The 24,352-nt window shown below is 44.6% G+C and overlaps 1 protein-coding gene across 2 annotated transcripts in view; it reads left to right on the top strand.

Moving 5' to 3' along the window:
* Positions 1 to 12,267, top strand: part of VSNL1 (visinin like 1) — an 81,603-nt gene extending 69,336 nt beyond the window's left edge. The window contains exons 2-3 of one of the 2 annotated variants that reach the window (XM_077811549.1): positions 10,315 to 10,530; positions 12,070 to 12,267. In XM_077811549.1, the coding sequence (XP_077667675.1) occupies positions 10,315 to 10,530; positions 12,070 to 12,267 (414 nt within the window). The remainder of the gene's footprint in view (positions 1 to 10,314; positions 10,531 to 12,069) is intronic. The other variant, XM_077811550.1, reaches the window with a different exon arrangement.
* Positions 12,268 to 24,352: the final 12,085 nt, after the last annotated feature.

The following is a 24,352-nucleotide window of genomic DNA, read 5'->3' as shown; positions in this document are numbered from 1 at the left end:
TACTCATATTTGTAACATCTTAAATGCCTTCATGTTAGCCCACAGGAGACACATCTAGCTCTTGGCCTTGATGAAGAGTAATAGAATATTATTCAATTCCCAGTTGTATGGGCATAACACAGATTAATGGGAGTCCTGTGCTTACATCAAGACTATGCCCACACACTCATGTTAACTAGGGTTGTACTGATACACGGATGGGTCCCCAAGAACAAATTTAGAAAGACCCCTCTTTATTTTTTACTCACCCTGCTATCCAAAGAGTCCATCCTAACCCACCCTCCTCAATTCTAGGGCTCTCAGCCTGGCTGCTGGGCTCCAGAGTGTTTCTGATGAGACGGTAGATACCTAGTCTCATTAGCAGCTGGTCTCGTTCCCTGCTCCCTTGTCTAGTTTCCTTGAGTCACAGCAGTCCATGCTCCCAGTATCTTCCTGACCCATTTCCTACAGTCTCTATCATTCACTCGGCAGCGCTTGCTCTAATGGGTTAAAGGCATACTCTGCTATGCTATGCCTCTTGGCTCCAGAGGGCAATTCCATTTCTGGCGCTTCTCAGTACAGGGGAACAGAGTCACTGCACAGAAGCATGACTGATGAAGACAAAAGAGCATTTCTCATTCTGCTGCAGACAGCCCAGAACCCCTCTAATGACGGCTTGCAGTCAGTGTCTAAGGAATGCCTGGAAGCCCAGGGCCTTGTACATTACACCCAGGATGTTTGCAGGGAGTAGAATTGTGAGGCACATTAGCGGGGTTCTCTAGTTATGTGAGAGGCAAAACTTATTTTTTCCAATTTGCTTCATCTCTTTGTCTTTCTCCATAGTGTTTATAGTGACCACCAATGAAAGTAACAGATCTGCAAAGGGGTTATCAATCCCCTTTAGCAGTACGTGTTATCTCCTCGACAACAGCCAGGCTCCTCAACCTAAACATGCGCTTTGTGAGACAGCATGATTTTGTGACGCTTCATATCCTAAAAAATCAGAAAGAGAGAGTCACATACATACACAACGTAAACAGCCTTGCAAACCCACGCAATATAGTAACCATAACAATATACCTAACCCACTATGTGTAAGAGGGGGAATGGTCCCGCTATTGTGCGGAACTTTCTTGGCTTCTGCACTACCCCGGTGAAGTGGGCTAGCGAAAGGATCTGAGTCCCCCCTCCCACTTCCTTTACCCAGTGGCCTCCCTGCCCTTGAGGACTCCCCTGCCACTCTCCTATCTGGCAGAGTCCTTGTAACCCCAACAAGGCTGGGCCCAGGATTCCTGGGGGGCTCGACCCTCTAACCCTGCTGTGGTCACCTAGGACAGGGACTAGGGTGTCCCCACTCCAGGGTACTCTCTCTGCACTGGGCACGTCTCTGACCCACTGACCATTACATACAAGTTAAAGCAAATGCAAGTTATTTAATCAACAATTAATTTTAAAAAGAATAAGGAAAAATGGAAAAGGTTAAAGACAACACATCACCCTGCTCTGTGGCAGGAAACTTTACAAACAGTGTCTCCGGATGTCAGGGCACTTCACAGTCTGTTCCTTATAAGTCCCAGGTCTCCTTCTCCGGCCCTGGCTGTGCTGCAGGGATGCTGTGGGTTGGACACTTGCAATCGTGGTGGCCACACGCCTCCAGGCTTTGGGTGGTGGGACCCTTCTTCCCAGCGTCAGCCCCGCCTCGGGTTAAGATCCCCCTCCCAGTCTGGCCTGCAAGGACCCTTGGCTAGGGGTGTCTTTCTGTGCTGGGCCCTTTGCCCAGGGTCCCCCATGGCTGGCCCCGGTTGCTCACCACACCTGGCTGTGGGGCTGCAGCTCTGCTCCCAGCACAGGGTCTGCTCTCCCTGGGGCATGTCTCTGGTCCCTCTGGCTCTGGCATAGCTCTGCTCCCCAGCTTTCTCCTTCGCTCGGCCGCACGCTGTCTGACCCAGGCTTACATGGAGGATGGGACAACCTTGGCCTCCTGACTCCCTGATTAGCGTGCCCACCCTGTTATTCAGGCTAACCTGGAGCACTGGCCTCTCTCCATTGTACCTGGGGACTGTCAGACTCAGGGTCCTGATTTCCCATCGACCTGTCCTCTTTTAGTACTAGGAGCTAGCCAACCAAAACACCCCCACTGAATGTTAGTAAGGGGGCAACAGTCCCCTTACATATGCAGTAGGCCAGCCTCCTGCTCCAACAGGATGAGGGTGGGATTTTCAAAGGCATTTAGTGTTCATCTAACTTTGCTCCCTGAGACTGCAGTGGAAACAGATTAGGTTCATTCTAATTCCCTTCTGGGGTTGAACCATCACCAAGCTCTTGTTGGAACAAACCAATGTGGAGCAGCATCACTGTTATACAGTTAATGTTAGAATGTTTATACCGATATGGTTTGCAGAACTTGGGGGGAACTGCCACAGGAGCTAGTTCTGAGTTGTCACTACCCCTAGACTGCCCTTGTATTTAGCACAGTGTTGCCAAACTGTGAAATTTTATTATGAACCTCACAATAGTTGGTGTTTTTCTTAAAGCCCCGGATGCTGGAATCCTTTGAGAATCTCAGTTTTCTTTTAAAAAAAAAAAAAAAAAACTTTCCAGCCCTTATGGTTTCAGAGAAAAGCCTGAAAACATGACCCAGAATGCATTCTAAAGCTCAGAAAGCAAAAGGCAAATAAAGAGTCCTTAAAACTAAACAAAACCTCATCGTAAACAAACTCCTAGATGGAACTGCTATAAGATGGGTGCATAACTGCTTGGAAAACTGTTTTCAGAGAGTAGGTATCAAGGGTTCACAGTCAAGCTGGAAGGGCATAATGAGTGGGGTCCCACAGGACTCAGTTCTGGGTCCAGTTCTCTTCAATATCTTCATCAATGATTTAGATGATGCCTAGAGAGTAAACTTATAAAGTCTGCGGACAATACCAAGCTGGAGGGGTTGCAAGTACTCTGGAGAATAGGATTAAAATTCAAAATGATCTGAACAAACTGGAGAAATGGTCTGAAGTAAATAAGATGAAATTCAATAAGGACAAATGCAAAGTACTCCATTTAGGAAGGAACAATCAATTGCACACATACAAAATGGGAAATAACTGCCTACGAAGGAATACTGCGGAAAGGGATCTGGGAGTGATAGTGGATCACAAGCTAAATATGAGTCAACAGGGTAACACTGTTGCAAAAAAAGTGAACATCATTCTGGGATGTATTAGCAGGAGTGTTGTAAGCAAGACATGACAAGTAATTCTTCTGCTCTACTCCGCATTGATTAGGCCTCACCTGGAGTATTGTATCCAATTCTGGGTGCCACATTTCAGAAAAAATATGGACAAATTGGAAAAAGTCCAGAGAAGAGCAACAAAATAAGGTCTAGAAAACATGACCTATGAGGGAAGATTGAAAAAATTGGGTTTGTTTAGTCTTGTAAAAAGAGAAGACTGAGACGAGATATGATAGTTTTCAAGTACATAAATGGTTGTTACGAAGAGGAGGGAGAAAAATTGTTCTCCTTAACCTCTGAGGATAGGAGAAGCAGCAATGGGCTTAAATTGCAGCAAGGGAGGTTTAGGTTGGACATTGGAAAAAATTCCTGTCAGGGTGGCTAAGCACTGGAATAAATTGCCTAGGGCAGTTGTGGAATCTCCATCACTGGAGATTTTTAAGAGCAGGTTAGACAAACACCTGTCTGGGATGGTCTAGATAATATTTAGTCCTGCCATGTGTGCAGGAGACTGGACTAGATCACCTCTCGAGGTTCCCTCCAGTCTTATGATTCTGTTTTAAGTCAATTTCATGATTTTTGAACACCGGAGGTTGGTAATGATGTGAACAGGAATGGTATGTTTGCTCTCCTGTAACTGGACTTATAAGAGGTTTCCTTTTAGTAAGCTATTACCAAAACAAAAGAGAAAGTTTTCTTACCATGGTTCAGTGTGTTACCTTTGGATATTCACACTTGAGGAAAGAAAAGGAGTACTTGTGGCACCTTAGAGACTAACCAATTTATTTGAGCATGAGCTTTCGTGAGCTACAGCTCACTTCATCGGATGCATACCATGGAAACTGCAGCAGACATTATATACACACAGAGATCATGAAACAATACCTCCTCCCACCCCACTGTCCTGCTGGTAATAGCTTATCTAAAGTGATCATCAAGTTGGGCCATTTCCAGCACAAATCCAGGTTTTCTCACCCTCCACCCCCCCACACACAAACTCACTCTCCTGCAGGTAATAGCCCATCCAAAGTGACAACTCTCTTCACAATGTGCATGATAATCAAGGTGGGCCATTTCCAGCACAAATCCAGGTTTTCTCACCCTCCACCCCCCCACCCCCATACACACACAAACTCACTCTCCTGCTAGTAATAGCTCATCCAAAGTGACCACTCTCCCTACAATGTGCATGGTAATCAAGGTGGGCCATGTCCAGCACAAATCCAGGCTTTCTCACCCCTCGCCCCTTTTCCCGGGGGGACACACACACACACAAACTCACTCTCCTGCTGGCAATAGCTCATCCAAACTGACCACTCTCCAAGTTTAAATCCAAGTTTAACCAGAACGTCTGGGGGTGGAGGGGGCAGGAAAAAACAAGGGGAAATAGGCTACCTTGCATAATGACTTAGCCACTCCCAGTCTCTATTTAAGCCTAAATTAATAGTATCCAATTGGCAAATGAATTCCAATTCAGCAGTTTCTCGCTGGAGTCTGTGCCTACAGACAGCCCCGCAACCTGGAGCAAATACTCACCAACAACCACATATCACACAACAGAACCACTAACCCAGGAACCTATCCTTGCAACAAAGCCTGTTGCCAACTGTGCCCACATATCTATTCAGGGGACACCATCACAGGGCCTAATAACATCAGCCACACTATCAGAGGCTCGTTCACCTGCACATCTACCAATGTGATATATGCCATCATGTGCCAGCAATGCCCCTCTGCCATTTACATTGGTCAAACTGGACAGTCTCTACGTAAAAGAATAAATGGACACAAATCAGATGTCAAGAATTATAACATTCATAAACCAGTCGGAGAACACTTCAATCTCTCTGGTCACGCAATTACAGACATGAAGGTCGCTATCTTAAAACAAAAAAACTTCAAATCCAGACTCCAGCGAGAAACTGCTGAATTGGAATTCATTTGCCAATTGGATACTATTAATTTAGGCTTAAATAGAGACTGGGAGTGGCTAAGTCATTATGCAAGGTAGCCTATTTCCCCTTGTTTTTTCCTACCCCCCCACCCCCAGACGTTCTGGTTAAACTTGGATTTAAACTTTGGAGAGTGGTCAGTTTGGATGAGCTATTGCCAGCAGGAGAGTGAGTTTGTGTGTGCGTGTGTGTGTCCCCGGGAAAAGGGGCGGGGGGTGAGAAAGTCTGGATTTGTGCTGGACATGGCCCACCTTGATTACCATGCACATTGTAGGGAGAGTGGTCACTTTGGATGAGCTATTACCAGCAGGAGAGTGAGTTTGTGTGTGTGGTTTTTGGAGGGCGGTGAGGGGGTGAGAGAACCTGGATTTGTGCAGGAAATGGCCCACCTTGATTATCATGCACATTGTGAAGAGAGTTGTCACTTTGGATGGGCTATTACCAGCAGGAGAGTGAGTTTGTGTGTCGGGGGGGGTGGAGGGTGAGAAAACCTGGATTTGTGCTGGAAATGGCCCAACTTGATGATCACTTTAGATAAGCTATTACCAGCAGGACAGTGGGGTGGGAGGAGGTATTGTTTCATGATCTCTGTGTGTATATAATGTCTGCTGCAGTTTCCATGGTATGCATCCGATGAAGTGAGCTGTAGCTCACGAAAGCTCATGCTCAAATAAATTGGTTAGTCTCTAAGGTGCCACAAGTACTCCTTTTCTTTTTGCGAATACAGACTAACACGGCTGTTATTCTGACACTTGAGGAATTCACTCATGCTGAGGTCACTTGGGCCCTAGAGAAGTCTAAAAATGAACCAAGAATATTTCTTCAGCTTACAGCCTGAGGAAGGTGGCAACCCTGCTATTAAAGACATCTGCTTCCCCAACTTAGAAAGCATCAAACTCAATGCAGACCTAATTCTATCCCTATGCATGCATGGGATTGTGGCCCTAATTTTGGGCTGTCCTTTGGGGTCCAAGGCATCAAAGATCCCCGTTGCCAAATAATTAATGCCAGGCAGCCTAGCTTCATTATTTGAGATACAAGTTTGGTTGAGAAGTAACTGAGTAAATATCATCTACTTAAACTTTTGTAAGGCATTTGATGGAGCCTTGCATGACATGCTAATTTTTTAAAAAAAATAATGCTAGATAATATCAGTAACACACATATTAAATGGATTAAGAACTGACAGATCTCAGAAAGTGGTTGGCGATGGAGAATCGCCATCAAATGGGGGTGTTCCTAGTAAGGTCCAGCACTATTCAACATTTTCATCCATGATCTGGATGTAACTATAAACTCACTGCTGATCAAATTTGCAGCTGTCACAAAGATTGGCAGAGTGATAAATAATTATGAGGACAGGGCCATCATACAGAGTGATCTGGATTGCTTCATAACCTGAGCCCATTTTAACAAGATGTGTTTTAATACAACCAAATGCAAGGGACTACGTCTAGGAACAAGGAATGCAGGCTATGCTTTCGGAATAAGGTACCATAGCCTGAAAGCAGTGACTCTGAAAAAGATTTAAGGGTCACAGTGGACAAGTAACTGAACGTGAGCTCCCAGTGTGTGTTGCTGTGGCAAAATGGGCTAATGCGATCCTTGGCTATAGAAACAGGAGTGTTGAGTAGGGCTGTGATTTCACCATGGTGCATGGCCTTGGTGAAATTGATAATGGATACTGCATACAGTTCTGGTGTCCACATTTTAAGAAGGATGTTGAAAAATAGGAGCGGGTGCAGGAAAAAGAGCCACAAAGATGATTCGAGGGCTGGTGAAAATGCCTTATCGTGAGAGACTTAAAGGTCTCAACCTGTTTAGCTTATCCAAAAGATCGAGAGATGACTTGATTACAATGTGTAAAATACCTTTGTGGGGCGACAATAGCGAATACTAAACGTGCTTTTTAATTTAGCAGCGCAACTTGAGCAAGGTATAACAAGAATCAAGAGTTGGAAGCTGAAGCCAGACCAATTTAAATTAGGCACCTGTTTTTTGTTTTATTTTAAACCAACAATGAAGGTAATTAACCATTGGAACAAGCTACCAAGGGAAGTGGTGGATCTTCCATTTCTTGATGTCTTCAAGGAAAGCTTGGATGCCTTTCTGGAATGTCTGCGTTAGCCAAACATAAGTTATTGGGTGCAATCCAGGGGTACCTGGGTGAAGTTTAAGGGCATGATCTATACAAGTCAGCCTACATCAGTGGTCCCCAAAGCGTGGCACACCCCCCTCCCTGGGGATGCGGCGGGGCTCAGGCCACTCGGACAGGCTTCAGACACAAGGAACAGATTTTCCAAGCTGTTCACTGTCCATATATTTTATACAAATGTCTTGTGGCACTATTGCATTTTAATGGGAATCAAAACTATTCTAATACTGAATGGCTAAAGCTACTTCCTATAATTCACCAGTCTTCCAATCAACTTCCACATTTCTTAAGTCTCTATTCCAGAGGTCCCCAAACTGTGGGGCACATCCCCCTAGGGGAGCAGGGAGGATCATTTGGGGGGGAGGCCACAGCTGGGGCCCAGGCCAGCCCCCCAGCTCTGCTCCTGGCCCCTGAATAGTTTGGGGACCACTGCACTATTATATGGCAACACGTATCCCTGGAACTTTGTTTGAATTCGCTTTGTACCTTTCTAACATTGCTGCTGTCATTATTGGTAGGAGAGTGTAATGCCAGGGACCATAAATATTTGACAAGCTGAAAAACAGGCTGATATACACTATCCTTTAGGCAAACACAAGGAAAGCAACATTGTTTATCAGCTCGTTCAACACTACAGAAAGTGCACGTAGAGGTCAGAGTGGAAGAAGGGCATGAAGACAGATAAAGTAGACAACCACGTTGCATTTTTTTATCCAACTTTGGCCAAATACCTGCTTGAGGCATAGCTGCATACATAGCTTAAGATTTCAGGCCCAGTGCTCCACTTGTACCTTGCGTAGTCATGAGCTCCAGCCCAAGCAGCATTGTCAAAGCAATCTCCGTGCAGCTGTTTTTAGTGTGAGCCCCGCTAACGCGAGTCTGTGCACCCAGACTGGGAAGCTCACTCCCACTGCAGCGTAGACATACTCTATGAGTGTAGCTTTCGGAATGTGAATGGTTAAAATATATTGTACTTCGTAAGGGTAGCTTAACCTATTACAATCCAAAGATGTATGATGTACATATCTGGTTAGGGGCCTAGGGCCAAGATTAATATACTCTCAATTGATAAAAATGGGTATTCACACATGCCAATGAGCATCTTGTTGTGTGTTCAGTGAGGGGTACAGCCTAATCCCAGTGCATGAAGTAGCAGGGGTGTGCTGGCAGCTGAGTGAAGGGCATAATCCTAGTTTTTGCTCCTCCCCTTCCTGCCACAAGAGTTACAGGAGCAGAGCTGCTTCACCCCCGCTACCAGAGCCTCAGGACTGCAAGGGGGAAATAGCTGATGGGACGTGCATAGTTATAGATCCTTTAGCTCCCAGGCCTACCCTACTCCCATCCACCTCTGTTCTACAGTGCACAGGCAGCGTGTGCCCCTGTGCACGCTTGTACCACACTGCACATAAGGCCCCTAGACGGCAGAAAGGTTGGCCTGGCTCTAAAAGGATTCCCTCGTATTCAACATTAGTCAAGATGAAACAAATGGTATCCCCTATCCCCACTGCAGCATTATATCATGGCAGTGCCCAAAGACCTCAATCGGATTCCATGGTGTTGGGGTTGTATGGACATATGTCCAGAGTGAGGAAGCACTTAAGTCCCTGTGCCCTCAGTAGGATTTCAACATGAACTTGAAAACATCCTTCATGAATAAGGACGTTTTCTTGCATTGAGCCCATAGGAGAGAGGATCTCTTGAGTAGGAAATTATAGGTACTAGAAAGTCTCAGCCCAACATGCATGCACCAGTAATTGAAAATCTTTTGACTAAACAAGAATGTGCTGCCTTTTTACCTAATAGAAACTGATAAGTAAACATGAGTAGCATAATGTAATATTTAGTTGGATCTCCGTTTATTTCCCATTTACTTGTATTATGCAAATCAACATAAGTAAACACATGTTCCTGATTTTGTACTGTATGTGTGAATTTGTTATAATAAATAAAAAACAGCAGTAAACATGCACATGTACTTGACTGCAGAAAAACGACTGATTTCTCTTAAGCAGCAAAAATACTGAATTTAAAAATAAAGACAGTGCTGTTCATCTGAACTTGTGGCATTTGTTACAATAATTCCTCTACTTCAAACAGATCTCACTGCAAATGCAGTTGTAAATTTAACTATTTCTGATGATCCATTTCTGATGACCCCATTTAAGGGCACCCGCTGTAAAAGGCAGTTATGATCAGAAAAATGGCTCTAAAAGGTCACCCTCGCTAACATTTTATTCAAGTCACAGATGTTTACTTACCTTTCTCACAAAGTTAAGGTTTTCATTGCTATTCACACTACAGAGCTAACCCACCAGGAGAATTAGAATTGTTCAAGCTAGAATAGAATCCACCAGCAATAGAATTGTTAACTAATGGCTGAAGCCTGCATTTGATGGCAAAATCCCTGTTGATTTAATTTGGAATCAGATTACGCTACATTTTTCAAATGCAGAATATTCCTGAGAAAGGTACTTGAGCCAGAAAAAAAAAGAATCAGCTTGATTTTCAGATGACAGGCTGAATTTGCAAGGCTCTCTACATGTCTCTCTACATGTCAACTCAGCAAATTTCCTCTGGAAGTCGCTGCTATAAACAAACATGGAACGCGAGCTCCCTCAGTGCTATTGTTTTTATTTGTCATCACTTCTCAGTGCATAGCTGCACTTTAAGAATGATCTGCTTTAATGTTAGCTTTGACGATAGTGTAGTGGGCGGGTACAAAATAACTAATATTTCCTTGTTGGAAGCTTTTTTTTCCCCCTCTTCTCTTTTTATGAAAAGTGCTCATAATGCTTTACTGTACAATGTATCATGATGCACTTTTTTAAGGAGTCACTTTCTGAGCATTAGGCACTGATAGATATACTTATTGCTGATAAATTGAGCATATGCAATAAAATGTTCAGATCACTAAGTCTTCATAAACGCTTCACTTTAATATTTCTGTATGCAGACAGATTGTTTCCTTGAACACCCAATGACTGCATTTATATTTCATTTTGCAGTTTTTTCCATATGGAGATGCTTCAAAGTTTGCCCAACATGCCTTCAGAACCTTTGATAAGAACGGCGATGGAACCATTGACTTCAGAGAGTTCATTTGTGCATTGTCCATCACCTCAAGGGGTAGTTTTGAACAGAAACTAAACTGGGCCTTTAATATGTATGACTTAGATGGCGATGGTAAAATTACAAGAGTGGAGATGTTGGAAATTATAGAGGTAAGAAATATTACACAGGATTACAAACATAATTTTTGTACATATTGAACATTTTCCATAAGGCAGGTGTATCGCCCATTCCAATACACACAAATTTCCTGATACAAACACACAAGCAGGCATAGGTGGGGTGCTGAGCTCATAAGAATTTGTGCATAAAACATGCAGCATATGCAGAAAGAACTTGTATTTCTATAGAAGCTGTGCTGATAATGCTGAAATCTAACTAAGTAATAGTGGTTTGTGGAAAGCATAGTTTCACCAAGGAGTTTGCATCTCACAACACATTAGGATAGTTAGAACTTATCTGTCCAACCCTAGAGTGCCAATTCTATGAGTAACTAGGATCTTCCATTATAAAAATGTGCAGTAGAAATAACTTCTAACAATGTTGCCAAATTAGTGATTACTGAGGTGTAGAATATAGACTTGGATATTTTTAGTACATACAATAGCTTAGTTGGATTCTCCAAACAGTAATATTTCCAGTTGTACAAAACAGTCCATTATCTAAAATAGGATATTCCACTGTCCTCTGAACATTGGAAATTTGTTATCCAGACTTGTTCAGTTGGTCCCCATTTTAATAGAATAATGATGTAATGCAGAGCCATCATTTAGTATCGTTTCTCAACGTGATTAGCAAATTGAAAGAAAGACTTTTAAAAAAAATGTTTCCATGATTTCTGAGGGCTATGCAGTGTGTGCACACGTGCATGCACTTATATCTTAATAGAGGTACATCTGATAATTTTCTGATGTGTGTGAAAAACAGTACAGCTGAATGCTTCTAGGACCTCAGATAGGAATTCTCAAATTTACACATAGTTCTAATACAAGCTTAAATCTTTACCTGATGGAAACATCTTTTCATTCTTGGTCAAGTGTTCCACAGATGATCATGTTTACTTCTTACCAGACCAAGATGATCTTGTAAAAAAAACCCAAACAAAATTTTTTTTCCAAACTGTTGACGAATATGACCGTAGAAAACTGATCAGTCAAATTTTGTATAAAATGTTTCAAAGAGCTGAAGGTTGTTAAAAACCTCAGACTCCAGAAGTGCCCACACGTCTGATCCAGAGCACAGGGGGATTTGAGCTGTAGTGCTGTTCCAGTTTGTTTTAAGACTACAGGACCACACTTCTACTGGATTATCACAAATAAAACTATGCATCTACTTGTAATTGGAAACTCACTTATAACAGTACAATTATGATTTTCTTTAAACAAAGGTTTCAAGTGTTTGAAGAATCAAATTCGTTCTAAAGTGACAAATGGAATAAGTATTTTAAAGAAGCCTGTATTTATATTAAGGAATTTCATTAAAATATTTAAGAGGCTGTTATTCCTTGGCAGAAGCAAATGGGTTTGGGATTTTTAAAGCTAAATTGAAGGCATAATCACCATCTCAAGTGAGAAAATCAACTCTGCATATAATCATGACACCCAGAACCATGTACGGACTACACTTAATTATACTGATTCCAAGTCTCGATTTTTTAACATTATTATTTTCCTTTCTTTTTCTTTCCAAAGGCCATTTACAAGATGGTGGGTACTGTGATAATGATGAAAATGAATGAGGATGGTCTCACGCCAGAGCAACGAGTAGACAAGATTTTCAGCAAGATGGATAAGAACAAAGATGACCAGATCACACTGGATGAATTCAAAGAAGCTGCAAAGAGTGATCCTTCCATTGTATTACTCCTGCAGTGTGACATTCAAAAATGAGCTAATGTAAAATGCATTATGGACTGCACAGAAGTTTAGATGTTCCATTCAGTTTGCAGCTATTTCCACACACACACAAATTGCTTGGACTACCTATAAATGGACTTGCTTCTTGTGTTTGAAACACTCGTGTGCATGAGAATGTCATTTGCTAAAGAATTTTAAAAGTATATATTATAAAAATAAACGGCCACAATGTGATGTGTGCAATGTCATTTCATAACAACCCTATTCCTCTGAAGCCTGTGCAGCAGAACCGTGCTGCAGTGAAATACTATTGATTGTTCGTTTTACTGACGCTAGCTATGTGTCTCCTAGCCTGAGTAATGTTAGTGACACTGACTTCCCATGGTAATGTAACTGTTGATTATAAACCATGTCACCATTCTGCTGTAAAGTAGTACTGGACAGACAGAGGCGAAAGTTCCTCAATTCATGAGTCTGATCCACACATGTGCTTGTATTGTCAGTGAATATAAATGTAATTCATTTGCATGCCTTTTAGGTTTGCCTTAATTCTTACCTCATTTGCATCCTTTCAGTCTGGAAAGAGCTATGTCAGAGGAATGCAGTATAAACAAAGTTAAGTAAATCCTGCTAAAATGTTCCCTTAATTAAAAAGTCTATCTACACATTTAAAATATTGTTTTACTGGAAGTTTAAAAAAGTTTTATTGGAAGTTTATTGATTTCTGCCTGAATTTTCAAAAGCTTCTAAAGAGGTTGCAATATATGTCCAAAATAAATTTATAACATTTGACTTTTTCCCCCCTAATTCTTATTTCACATCTTTAGCATGTTGCTACTGCGAGAAAAAATATAATTCAGTCACTACAAGAATCTGCTACTACAATACTGGGAAAAATACATATTTCATGAGAAAACAGTGTACATGAAACTGGAGGTAGAACTTAATTCTTGTCCAAACTGCCTTATTTGATGAATTGTAATCAAATGCCGTGGTGCTCACATATATCTGTAGGGACAGATTCTCAACTCTATGTGTCAGAGAGAAAACAGCCGGTAAAAATACAGAGGAGCTCACCCTCCAAATTCTTCCTTATCCAGTGGTATTCCAGTATCTGGTCTCCCTAATATGGCACTGACAGCAAATCCTACTTCTGCAGAAATAGTCACTACTACAGTATATTTCACAGACGACAAAGCAGCTAGGGAATAGGACAGTGGCACTGCTCAGAGCATTGTCAGAAGAGCTGTGATATGACTGTGTAAACTTGCAGCTCCTCTCTCCTTGTACCTCCTTCAGAAATGTCACTGAATATTAGAGCTCATGTCCCACCCACAAAAGGACCTTGATTCCAAGCATGTAATACCTCTATATTAAATGCCTTGGATCTATCACCATTGCTGTTATTCTATATAGGCCTATTAAATGGGGGGAGGCATAGCTCAGTGGTTTGAGCATTGGCCTGCTAAACCCAAGCTTGTGAGTTCAATTCTTGAGGGGGCCATTTAGGGATCTGGGGCAAAAATTGGGGATTAGTCCTGCTTCAAGCAGGTGGTTGGACTAGATGACCTCCTGAGGTCCCTTCCAACCCTAACCTTCTATGATTCTAAATCAAGTCTGATATTCAAAAGGTTCAGGTCAAGATTCTTTCTAGGAAGCTTAAAAATAAGTTCCTCAGAAGTCTTGATTATGGAGGAGAAAACTGACACAACAGACACCTGAGTGAGGTTCTCACTCAAAATTAACTCTTCAGAGGGCAGCAACTATAGAGTAACTAGAGAGGAGTTTAAGATTCAATGGTTACAAGCACTGTAAGGTAAACATTTTCAAGGCCAACCAGCCACTAATTCAAAACTCTAAAACTGCAAGAAAAAGGGTTGCTTTATTTCCTGACAATTTTTAAAGTATTGCATCATTTCACCCAGAACTGCAGATAACATTTCACTTGTCCAGCTCGTTAAGGCCCCCTTAAGTGTATTAGCCTTTGACTTCCTTTAAAATGCTTTACAGGATTACAGAAATGGCAGAAAAATACAATGCGTGCACTCTGGCCATGTTTGCCAGTTGGGGGAAGACAGCAAATCTCTAGCATCTTACAATTACTTTTGTTACCTTTTGAAGAAGCCACGCAGGTCTGCCAATCTGCAAATCATGCCTCAAAAAACAAGACAAAGCATCCCTGCATTTCTAGACTGAAAAAGCAAGCTGGGCTCTAAGTTTCAAGTCAGAGTAAACATCTCCAAACAAGTCAATAAAGAAGCATCCAGGCAGGAAGCACTGTTTTGACATGTCCATATGTTGCAGATTCTTCACCATAAAACCTTCCCTTGAAGCACACTAATAATTTAATCCTCTCTTGATCAGGATCAGTTCAGTTGGTCCACCCTCATCATGACTACAAGCATGTTGTCATTTAATTTGCCTGCTCACATTGAGCAGCCAAATGCAGAAATTTCAACTACAACTTTGCATCAGAATTTCACTAGGGCACTGCAATTAGTATCCTCACTAAATTTATTAAATGGTATAATTCATGTTAGTTTAAAAATAATCAAGTGCTTATTAAACACGAAGCTAGTAATTATATATTGAGTACTTCCTGGAATTAATGCTCATATCCATCACTCATTTATTTACTGTGACTTGCAGTGGGTCTTCTGCATTTCACTTAGGGCATCACGTTAAAGTAAATGAAAAAGCTCCAACAGATTTCAGTGGCAATTAGCTCAAGACATTAAAGCAGTGTTGTACAAAATGGCCACTGGCTTAAATATAAACATCACAAAGGTAGTTATGGCAGCATTACGATTGTCTTTTGGTAGTCCAACAGCCGTATCACGGGCATAAGTAAATCCTTATCTAAAAAGTACCAAGAATAGGAGAACTTGAGAACCAAGAAGTCTCCACTGAAAAGCATTACAAGAACAAGGTGATTCAGCAATTGCATTAACTGATTTATTCAGGGGAAATCAACTTCAAAAGAGAACAGATGCCTATGAAATCCTGTCAGTCCCACATTTTTATACATTACAGGAACTGATATATTCAGAAGAAATACATCATGTGATTTCAATAGAAAGCCCGAAGAAATGTTTGCTGTTGCTTTGAATAGTTTCTTAAAGTCTACCTATTTCTGGAATTTGCTAGAAAAGTTGGGATCGAGTATAAAAGCTAGAAGGATATTTAGTGAGAGCTGCAGTAATTTCACTCTCTAGCCCTCTTCCTCCCAGCAGTTATCTAAAAAGGCAGTAATGAAGGCTGCATATATTTAAGATGAAGCAGACTTTTCCTTTCGCCTATACACACTTTCTATGCACTTCATTCTCTTGGATCCTGAAGAAAGTCACTGGGAACAAATGCCATGTCATTCTTTTGGTTCACATTTTGCCAGCAAAGGCCTTAGAGGACTTCTTCCTGGTGGCAGCAGAAGTAAGTAAATCTTAATAAATTTACCATGTAGTTTAAGAGCATGTAGTGAGACCATGGTTCCACACCAATCTAAAACTAAGCTACTGGTTAGCTCATGCAAGAGAGAAAAGAACCAGGTGTATTATAGAGGAAAAACCATAGTCCTTGGCATCAGGCATGCAGAGTTTGTGTGCTCCCAATGCACATGAACCTAGACAAGTGAACACTGAGCATCGACATCTTAAGCCGGGGTGAGCAAACTTTTTGGCCTGAGGACCACATCAGCTTTGCGAAACTGTATGGAGGGCCGGGTAGGGAAGGCTGTGCCTCCCCAAACAGCCTGGCCCCTACCCCCTATCTGGCCCCTCCCACTTCCTGCCCTCTGACTGCCCCCCTCAAAACCCCCAACCCATCCAACCCCCCTGTTCCTTTGTCCCCTGAACACTTCCCCCCAGGACCCCCTGCCCCTAACCGCCCCCCGGGACCCCACCCCCATCCAACCCCCCCCCATGTCTCCTGACTGCCCCCACACCCCGACAGGCCCCCTAGGGACCACACCTCCTCTCCAACCTCCCCGCTCCCTGTCCCCTGCCTGCCCCTGGAACCCCCTGCCCCTTATCCAACTTCCTCTCCCGCCCCCTTACCATGCTGCTCGGAGCAGCATGAGCTCGCAACCACGCCGCTCGAACGGAGCCAGCCACGCCGCCCGGCAGAAGCAGAGTGCTGGCAGCGCGGCATGCTGAGGCTGCGGGGGGTGGGGCTGGGGACGAGCCTCCCCAGCTGGGAGCTCGGGGGCCAGGCAGGACAGTCCCACAGGGCTGTAGTTTGCTCATCTCTATCTTAAGCCATTGACATCTCGCCCTCCTGCAACTGAAGAAAACTTGGACCGTTGAGGTCAGTTAAAATCGTAACATTGAAAAGGAAGCTTTTCTAGACAAATTTAAAATTTGGCATCAAAAAGTTAAAAAACCCACCTTTTAATTAAAACAGCTGGTTATTTGAAAGAATTGAGTTATACCTGAGCCACAGCAACTTCAAAAGGATGCAGGCAGAATGGCTGAATTTTAAACTGAGTTGCAGAAAAGCTCCTAACAGCTTTACATTTTCAAGGGGCCAGAGAGTTTACTTGGAATAATTTGAAAAATCCAATTAATAAACAAAGAAAAATAGACTTTCCCCTATTTTTCATGATCAAAAGCTATTAAAACATTTTTATTTTTAAAGCAGCACCTCCCACTACATTGTACAATAGCAAAAACAAAGCAGTTAGGTTATTGTATAACATACCTGCATGTGTTAACACTATACTACTGTTCCTAGGTATAGTACAAAATCAGAAGCAGAACTGTATAATAGAAAACAGAAGTAAACTACTGTCACATTTACTATACATGCTATTGCACACGGATCTTAACCCCCAATATGCATTTCAGTAAACATGTTATAACTGTATTTAGTTTTACATATTCTTGCACATGCTACCTTGCAATTGCCATTTAAAAATATCTGATGTTTCATGTCTCTTAAGCTAGGGTGGCCATCACCATACTATCAGAGTGCCCTGTCTTCCAGTGTTGTCTATTCCCTGGTATTGGCAGCTCTGTGTGGGGTATGCTTGTTTCCTTTATTTTTGTTTTACTATAGATCGAAATTGTTAGATATGCATGCCTGCATGCTATCTGCACAAGACATTACATACATGCTTTGTTTAAATAGGATCAGGGATCTAACTTCCTAAAAGGCAATATTTGCTAGTTGTATTATGCTTATGTCCTAAGAGCCTCAAATGGCTTATAAAGAGAACCACTTGGGAAGCGTGAGAGGGTAGTTTTCCAGTCAAAGATAGTTTTGCCAACAAATTCTGCACTTGTTAGTCGTGAGAACATATACTGAAAATTAAGAATCTTGTTATACACATAGCAACTCCAGTTCCATTGGAAAATTGAACATGTATGTTTAAAGCGATGTTGACAAATACAGTAAAAGTGTTCAAACAAACTTGGCAGTTAAGTTAGGAAGAGCTTGGTTTCCTTCCATTTGGGGAACAACTTGCCTGGTTTAGGAAACTGAGACCTTACAGGAATTAAACGAACATGTTTTCTCCCATTCTGTAGCACCAAGAACGTAAGTAAAAAAAAAACAAAGCAGCAGAGAACTCTCCAAGATTAGAATTATGACAGCTATCTAGTCAGACACTATGCATGGAGAAACAAGGGGTCACGTGCCCCTGCCCCCTCTCCTGCCCCCGCCCCCCATTTGCTACTTGGCTTGTACTGAGCACGCTTACACAGACTATGCGTGCTCAGTAACACTGCTGAAGCTGGCAGCCGTCCCTCTGCCTCCCTTCTCCCCCCGCCTCCCACCATCAGCAAGCACAGGTTGTCCTGCCTATAATGCTAGATTTTTTGGTATAGGTATTTCTAATATAGCACCATGCAAATTTTACTTTTAGATTGAATGTATTAACGAATAATTCCTCTAACATTACATGATGTTGGGTGAGAAAACAGCTTTAAAAAGAACTGTGCAAAAGTTTCAGAAAAAACGGTTACTGGCCTCCTCGTAACCGTTGTTCATGTCTATTCCAATCAGGTGTGCGCGCACGTGCGTGCACAACACCTGGAAGATGTTTTTCCCTAGCAGTATCCGTCAGGTCGGTCCAGGTGCCCCCTGGAGTGGTGCCATCCTAGTGCTCAACATAGGGCCCTACGGACCTGCCACCCGCTCAGTTCCTTCTTGCCGACTACTCCAACAGAGGGGTAGGAGGGTGGGCACTGGAATGGACATGACCAACAAATCTCGAAGAAGAGCAGTTACGAGAAGGTAACTTTTTTCTTCTTCAAGTGCTTGTTCATGTCAATTCCGATCAGGTGACTCCCAAGCCCAAGTTCAGGAGGTGGATTTAGAACTGTCCACTGATTGGAGCACTGCTCTACTGAAAACCGCATCGTCTCCGGCCTGCTCGGTAATCGCATAATGCACGGTGAAAGTATGTATGGAGGACTACGTCGCCGCTCTACATATTTCCTCAGTCAGGACTTGTGCCAAGAACACTGCTGAAGAAGCTTGTGTAAGGGGACGGTTGACCCCTTACTAACATTCAGTGGGGGTGTTTTGGTTGGCTAACTCCCAGTATTAAAAGGGGAAGGGTCTATGGGAAACCAGGATCCTGAGACTGATAGTCCCCAGGAACAATGGGGAAAGGCCAATGCTCCAAGTCAGCCTGAATGACAGGGTGGACAGGCTAATCAGAGGGGAGGTCCCGTCCTCCGTGTGAGCTGGAATTGCCTGGGTCCGACAGAGTGAGGCCAAGCTAAGGAGAAAGCAGGGGCCCAAGCTGAGCTGGGGTGCAGAGCTGTGCCAGATCCAGAGGGACCAGAAAAGCAGCCCAGAGAGAGCAGACCTGTCCTGGGAGCAGAGCTGCAGCAACCAGAGCCAGAGGTGCCAGAAAAGCAGCCCACGAAACAGGTCAGTCCTGGGAGCAGAGTCACAGAAGCAGCCTGCAGAGCAGACCCTGTCCTGGAAACAGAGCTGTAGCAACCAGAGCCAGAGGGGACAGAGAAGCAGCCCAGGGAGCTGGAGGCAGAGCAGCAGCAGCGCTGAGGCAGAGTGGTGGAGCTGGGGCTGGAGCAGTCCGGAGCTGGGTGCAGTGAGCAGCTGGGGAGAGCGAGGGGGACCCTGGGCAGCAGGCCCAGCAAAGGGAGACGCCTCAGCCAAGAGGCTCTGCAGGCCAGGCTTGGATCGTAACCCCGACAGGGCAGAGGCAACACTGGGAAGAAGGGTCCTACCACTTAGAGCCCGAGAGCGTGGCCACCACCAGAGAAAATGTCCAACCCACAGCATCCCTGCAGCACAGCCAGGGCCTGAGAAGGAGGCCTGGGACTTACAAGGAACAGACTGTGAACTGCTCTGACATTCCAGAGACACTGTTTGTGATGTTTCCTGCCACAGAGCGGGTTGATGTGTTTCCTTGAACCTTTCCCATTTTTCCTTATTCTTTTTAAAATTAATTGTTGATTAAATAACTTGCATTTGCTTTAACATGTATGTAATGGTCAGTGGGTCAGAGGCTTTTTTTTGCCTCTGTCTTCACGAACAAGGTCAGCTCCCAGACTGCTGCTCTGGGAATCACAACATGGGGAATAGATGGCCAGCCCTCTGTGGAGAAAGAGGTGGTTAGGGACTATTTAGAAAAGCTGGACGTGCACAAGTCCATGGGGCCGGACGAGTTGCATCCGAGAGTGCTAAAGGAATTGGCGGCTGTGATTGCAGAGCCATTGGCCATTATCTTTGAAAACTCGTGGCGAACGGGGGAAGTCCGGGATGACTGCAAAAAGGCTAATGTAGTGCCAATCTTTAAAAAAGGGAAGAAGGAGGATCCTGGGAACTACAGGCCAGCCAGCCTCACCTCAGTCCCCGGAAAAATCATGGAGCAGGTCCTCAAAGAATCAATCCTGAAGCACTTACATGAGAGGAAAGTGATCAGGAACAGTCAGCATGGATTCACCAAGGGAAGGTCATGCCTGTCTAATCTAATCGCCTTCTATGATGAGATTACTGGTTCTGTGGATGAAGGGAAAGCAGTGGATGTATTGCTTCTTGACTTTAGCAAAGCTTTTGACCCGGTCTCCCACAGTATTCTTGTCAGCAAGTTAAAGAAGTATGGGCTGGATGAATGCACTACAAGGTGGATAGAAAGTTGGCTAGATTGTCGGGCTCAACGGGTAGTGATCAATGGCTCCATGTCTAGTTGGCAGCCGGTGTCAAGTGGAGTGCCCCAGGGGTCGGTACTGGGGCCGGTTTTGTTCAATATCTTCATAAATGATCTGGAGGATGGTGTGGATTGCACTCTCAGCAAATTTGCGGATGATACTAAACTGGGAGGAGTGGTAGATACGCTGGAGGGCAGGGATAGGATACAGAGGGACCTAGACAAATTGGAGGATTGGGCCAAAAGAAATCTGATGAGGTTCAATAAGGATAAGTGCAAGGTCCTGCACTTAGGACGGAAGAACCCAATGCACAGCTACAGACTAGGGACCGAATGGCTAGGCAGCAGTTCTGCGGAAAAGGACCTAGGGGTTACAGTGGACGAGAAGCTGGATATGAGTCAGCAGTGTGCCCTTGTTGCCAAGAAGGCCAATGGCATTTTGGGATGTATAAGTAGGGGCATAGCGAGCAGATCGAGGGATGTGATCGTCCCCCTCTATTCGACATTGGTGAGGCCTCATCTGGAGTACTGTGTCCAGTTTTGGACCCCACACTACAAGAAGGATGTGGATAAATTGGAGAGAGTCCAGCGAAGGGCAACAAAAATGACAGGGGTCTGGAACACATGACTTATGAGGAGAGGCTGAGGGAACTGCGATTGTTTAGTCTGCAGAAGAGAAGAATGAGGGGGGATTTGATAGCTGCTTTCAACTACCTGAGAGGTGGTTCCAGAGAGGATGGTTCTAGACTACTCTCAGTGGTAGAAGAGGACAGGACAAGGAGTAATGGTCTCAAGTTGCAGTGGGGGAGGTTTAGGTTGGATATTAGGAAAAAAATTTTCACTAGGAGAGTGGTGAAACACTGGAATGCGTTACCAAGGGAGGTGGTAGAATCTCCTTCCTTAGAAGTTTTTAAGGTCAGGCTTGACAAAGCCCTGGCTGGGATCATTTAATTGGGGATTGGTCCTGCTTTGAGCAGGGAGTTGGACTAGATGATCTCCTGAGGTCCCTTCCAACCCTGATATTCTATGATTCTAAGTGCCGAGTGCAGAGAGTATCCCGGAATGGGGACACCCTAGCCCATGTCCTAGGTGACCACAGCAGGGTTGGGGGTCAAGCCCCCCAGGAATCCTGGGCCCAGCCTTGTTGGGGTTACGAGGACTCTGCCAGACAGGAGAGTGGAAGGGGAGTCCTCAAGGGCAGGGAGGCCACTGGGTAAAGGGAGTGGGAGCGAGGACTCAGATCCTTTCGCTAGCCCACTTCACTGGGGTAGTGCAGAAGCCAGGATAGTTCCCCACAATAGCAGGACTTACACTTGCACTGTAGTTGAGTGTGCTGTGAGCAGAGGGGCAGGCACCTCTGCCAGGTTATGGTATTCACAGATGCAGGATGTGATCCACGAGGAAATTTGTTGGAAGGAGACTGGACGACCCTTCATCCTGTCTGCCACAGTCACAAACAGTGGAATGGTTTCGTTCTTTCAATGTAAAAAGTTAGCGCTCTGTGGACATCCGATGAGTGAAGCCTCTGCTCTCTGCCACTTGAGTGCAGCTTAGGATAAGACATGGGGAGGAAGATATCCTGGTCGATGTGAAACTGGGAGACAACCTTCGGGAGAAAAGTTGGATGTGGCCTGAGCTGAAGCTTGTCCTTACAGAACATGGTGTAAGGGGGCTCTGATGTTAGGACCTTGAGCTCAGACACCCTACTGGCTGAGGTTATCGCTACTAGAAACGCCGCCTTGTATGACAGGTAGAGCAGAGAACACATCGCCAGTGGTTCAAAGGGCAGACCCATCAATTTGGAAAGGACCAGACTGAGGTCTCAGGTTGGTTGCTGGACATGCAGATATAGCCTGTCAAGACCTTTCAGGAAATGGCACTGCAGGGTTGGCAAACACTGACTGGTCCTCTGAGCCTTGATGGAAGGAAGAGATGGTGGCCAACTGAACCCTTATTGACAACATGAACAGTCCCTGCTGCTTGAGATGGAGAAGGTAGTCTACTATGAGTAGTATAGAGGGGAACATTATATAGTATAGAGGGGATGAGTAGTAGTATAGAAGGGATGAGTGATGCTGTGCCGACCAGAATGAGACTCTCTTCCACTTGGCAAGGTAGGCAGCCCTGGTGGTGGGTTTCCTACTGCCAAGGAGGACTTGTCTAACCGGGTCAAAGCAGGAGAGCTCTGTGGGGTTCAGCCATGGAGCTTCCACACCAGGAGGTGCAACAACTCACGGTTTGGGTGCTGGAGATGGCCGTGATCCTGAGTTACTAAGTCCAGGAAGAGCAGCAAGGTAATGGAACTTCCATGGACATTTCCAGGAGAGAGGTGTACCAGTGTTGGCGGGGCCAGGCTGGAGCTATCAATATCACTGAAGCCTCTTCCCTCTGTATCTTGAGGAGCAGCTTGTGAATAAGAAGGATGGGTGGGAATGCGTAGAGAAGACGGCCTCCCCATGGGAGGAAGAACACGTCTGCAATGGAACCCAGGCTGAGATTTAGGAAGGAACAAAACTATTGGCATTTCCTGTTGCGTCGCATGGTGAACAGATCTATTTGGGGAAAGTCCCAACGCTGGAAGATGGAGTTCACGACATCTGGGCATAGGGACCACTTGTGGCTGTGAAAAGACCTGCTGAGATGATTTGCCAATTTGTTCTGTACTCCTGTGGTATGATGCTTGCAGGTGTATTGAATGAGCTACACAAAAGTGCCAGAGCGTGAAGGCTTCTAAGCACAGGGAAGAGGAGCATGCACCCCCGTTTGTTGATATAGAACATCACCGTTGTGTTGTCTGTCATGACTGATACACATCTCCCTGTCAAATGGGCTTGGAAAGTCTGGCATGCCAGACGCACCACTCTCAGCTCTCTGACACTGATGTGTGAGACCAGAGGCCTTGTTTCCAGAGGTCTCCCGATGGGCTCCCCAGCCCAAGACTGACACATCCGTCACTAGCAAGAGGGATGGCTGAGGACCGGTGAAAGGGACCCCTGCACACACTACCTACGGGTTGAGCAACCACTGACGGAGTAAAAGACTGGGTGAGGCAGAGTCACGACTCTGTCCAAACTGTCCTGAGCCAGCCAATATACCGAAGCTAGCCATGATTGGAAAGGCCAGAGTCTGAGTCTGGTGTGTTGCACCACACAGATACAAGAGGTCATGTGTTCTAGAAGCACCAGACAATTCCTTGTTGTGGTGGTGGGAAACTGCCTGAGAGTTCAAATGATGTTGCCCAGGGCCCCAAATCTCGCTTCCGGGAGATATGCCCTGGTGTGTGTCAAGTCCAGCACCACCCCTAAGAACCCTATCCGCTGAACAGGGGACAGTCAATTTCCCCACGTTCAGGATAAGGCCCAGTTCACTGAACGTCATTCTTATGAAGTTGACTTTTGCCTCCACTTGAGCCCTGGAGCGGCAATTGATCAGCCAGTCGTCGAGGTACAGGAATGCCTGTAACTGGCGTCCATGTAGGAATGTGGCCATGACACACAAGGCGCAGCTGACAGGCCAAATGGGAGGACTGTGAACTGGTATGTTTGTTGCTCACCACAAACCTGAGGTACCTTCTGTGTGATGGTGTAATTGCTATATGAAAGTACACGTCCTTCAAGTTGAGGGCAGCATACCAGTCCCCTGGATCCAAGGAAGGGATTATGGAGGCCAAAGAGACCATGCAGAACATCAGTTTGCTCATGAACTTGTTGAGCTCTTGCAGGTTGTCAGGGTTCCCTCCCCACTCTGAACTCTAGGGTACATGAAAGTGCATGAAAGACCCCCTAAGCTTATTGCTACCAACTTAGGTTAAAGACTTCTCCAAGGCACAAATCCTTCCTTGTCCTTGGATGGGCACTGCTGCCACCACCAAGTGAGTTAGACAAAGATTCAGGAAAAGGACCACTTGGAGTTCCTGTTTCTCTAAAATATCCCCCCAAGCCCCATCACCCCCTTTCCTAGGGGAGGCGTGATAATAATCTACCAACCAAATAGGTAAAC

This window comes from Eretmochelys imbricata, chromosome 3 (assembly GCF_965152235.1).
Source record: "Eretmochelys imbricata isolate rEreImb1 chromosome 3, rEreImb1.hap1, whole genome shotgun sequence".
Lineage (NCBI taxonomy): Eukaryota > Metazoa > Chordata > Testudines > Cheloniidae > Eretmochelys > Eretmochelys imbricata.
The sequence above is the reverse complement of the archived record's forward strand: the minus strand, read 5'-3'. Positions and strand labels throughout refer to the sequence as shown.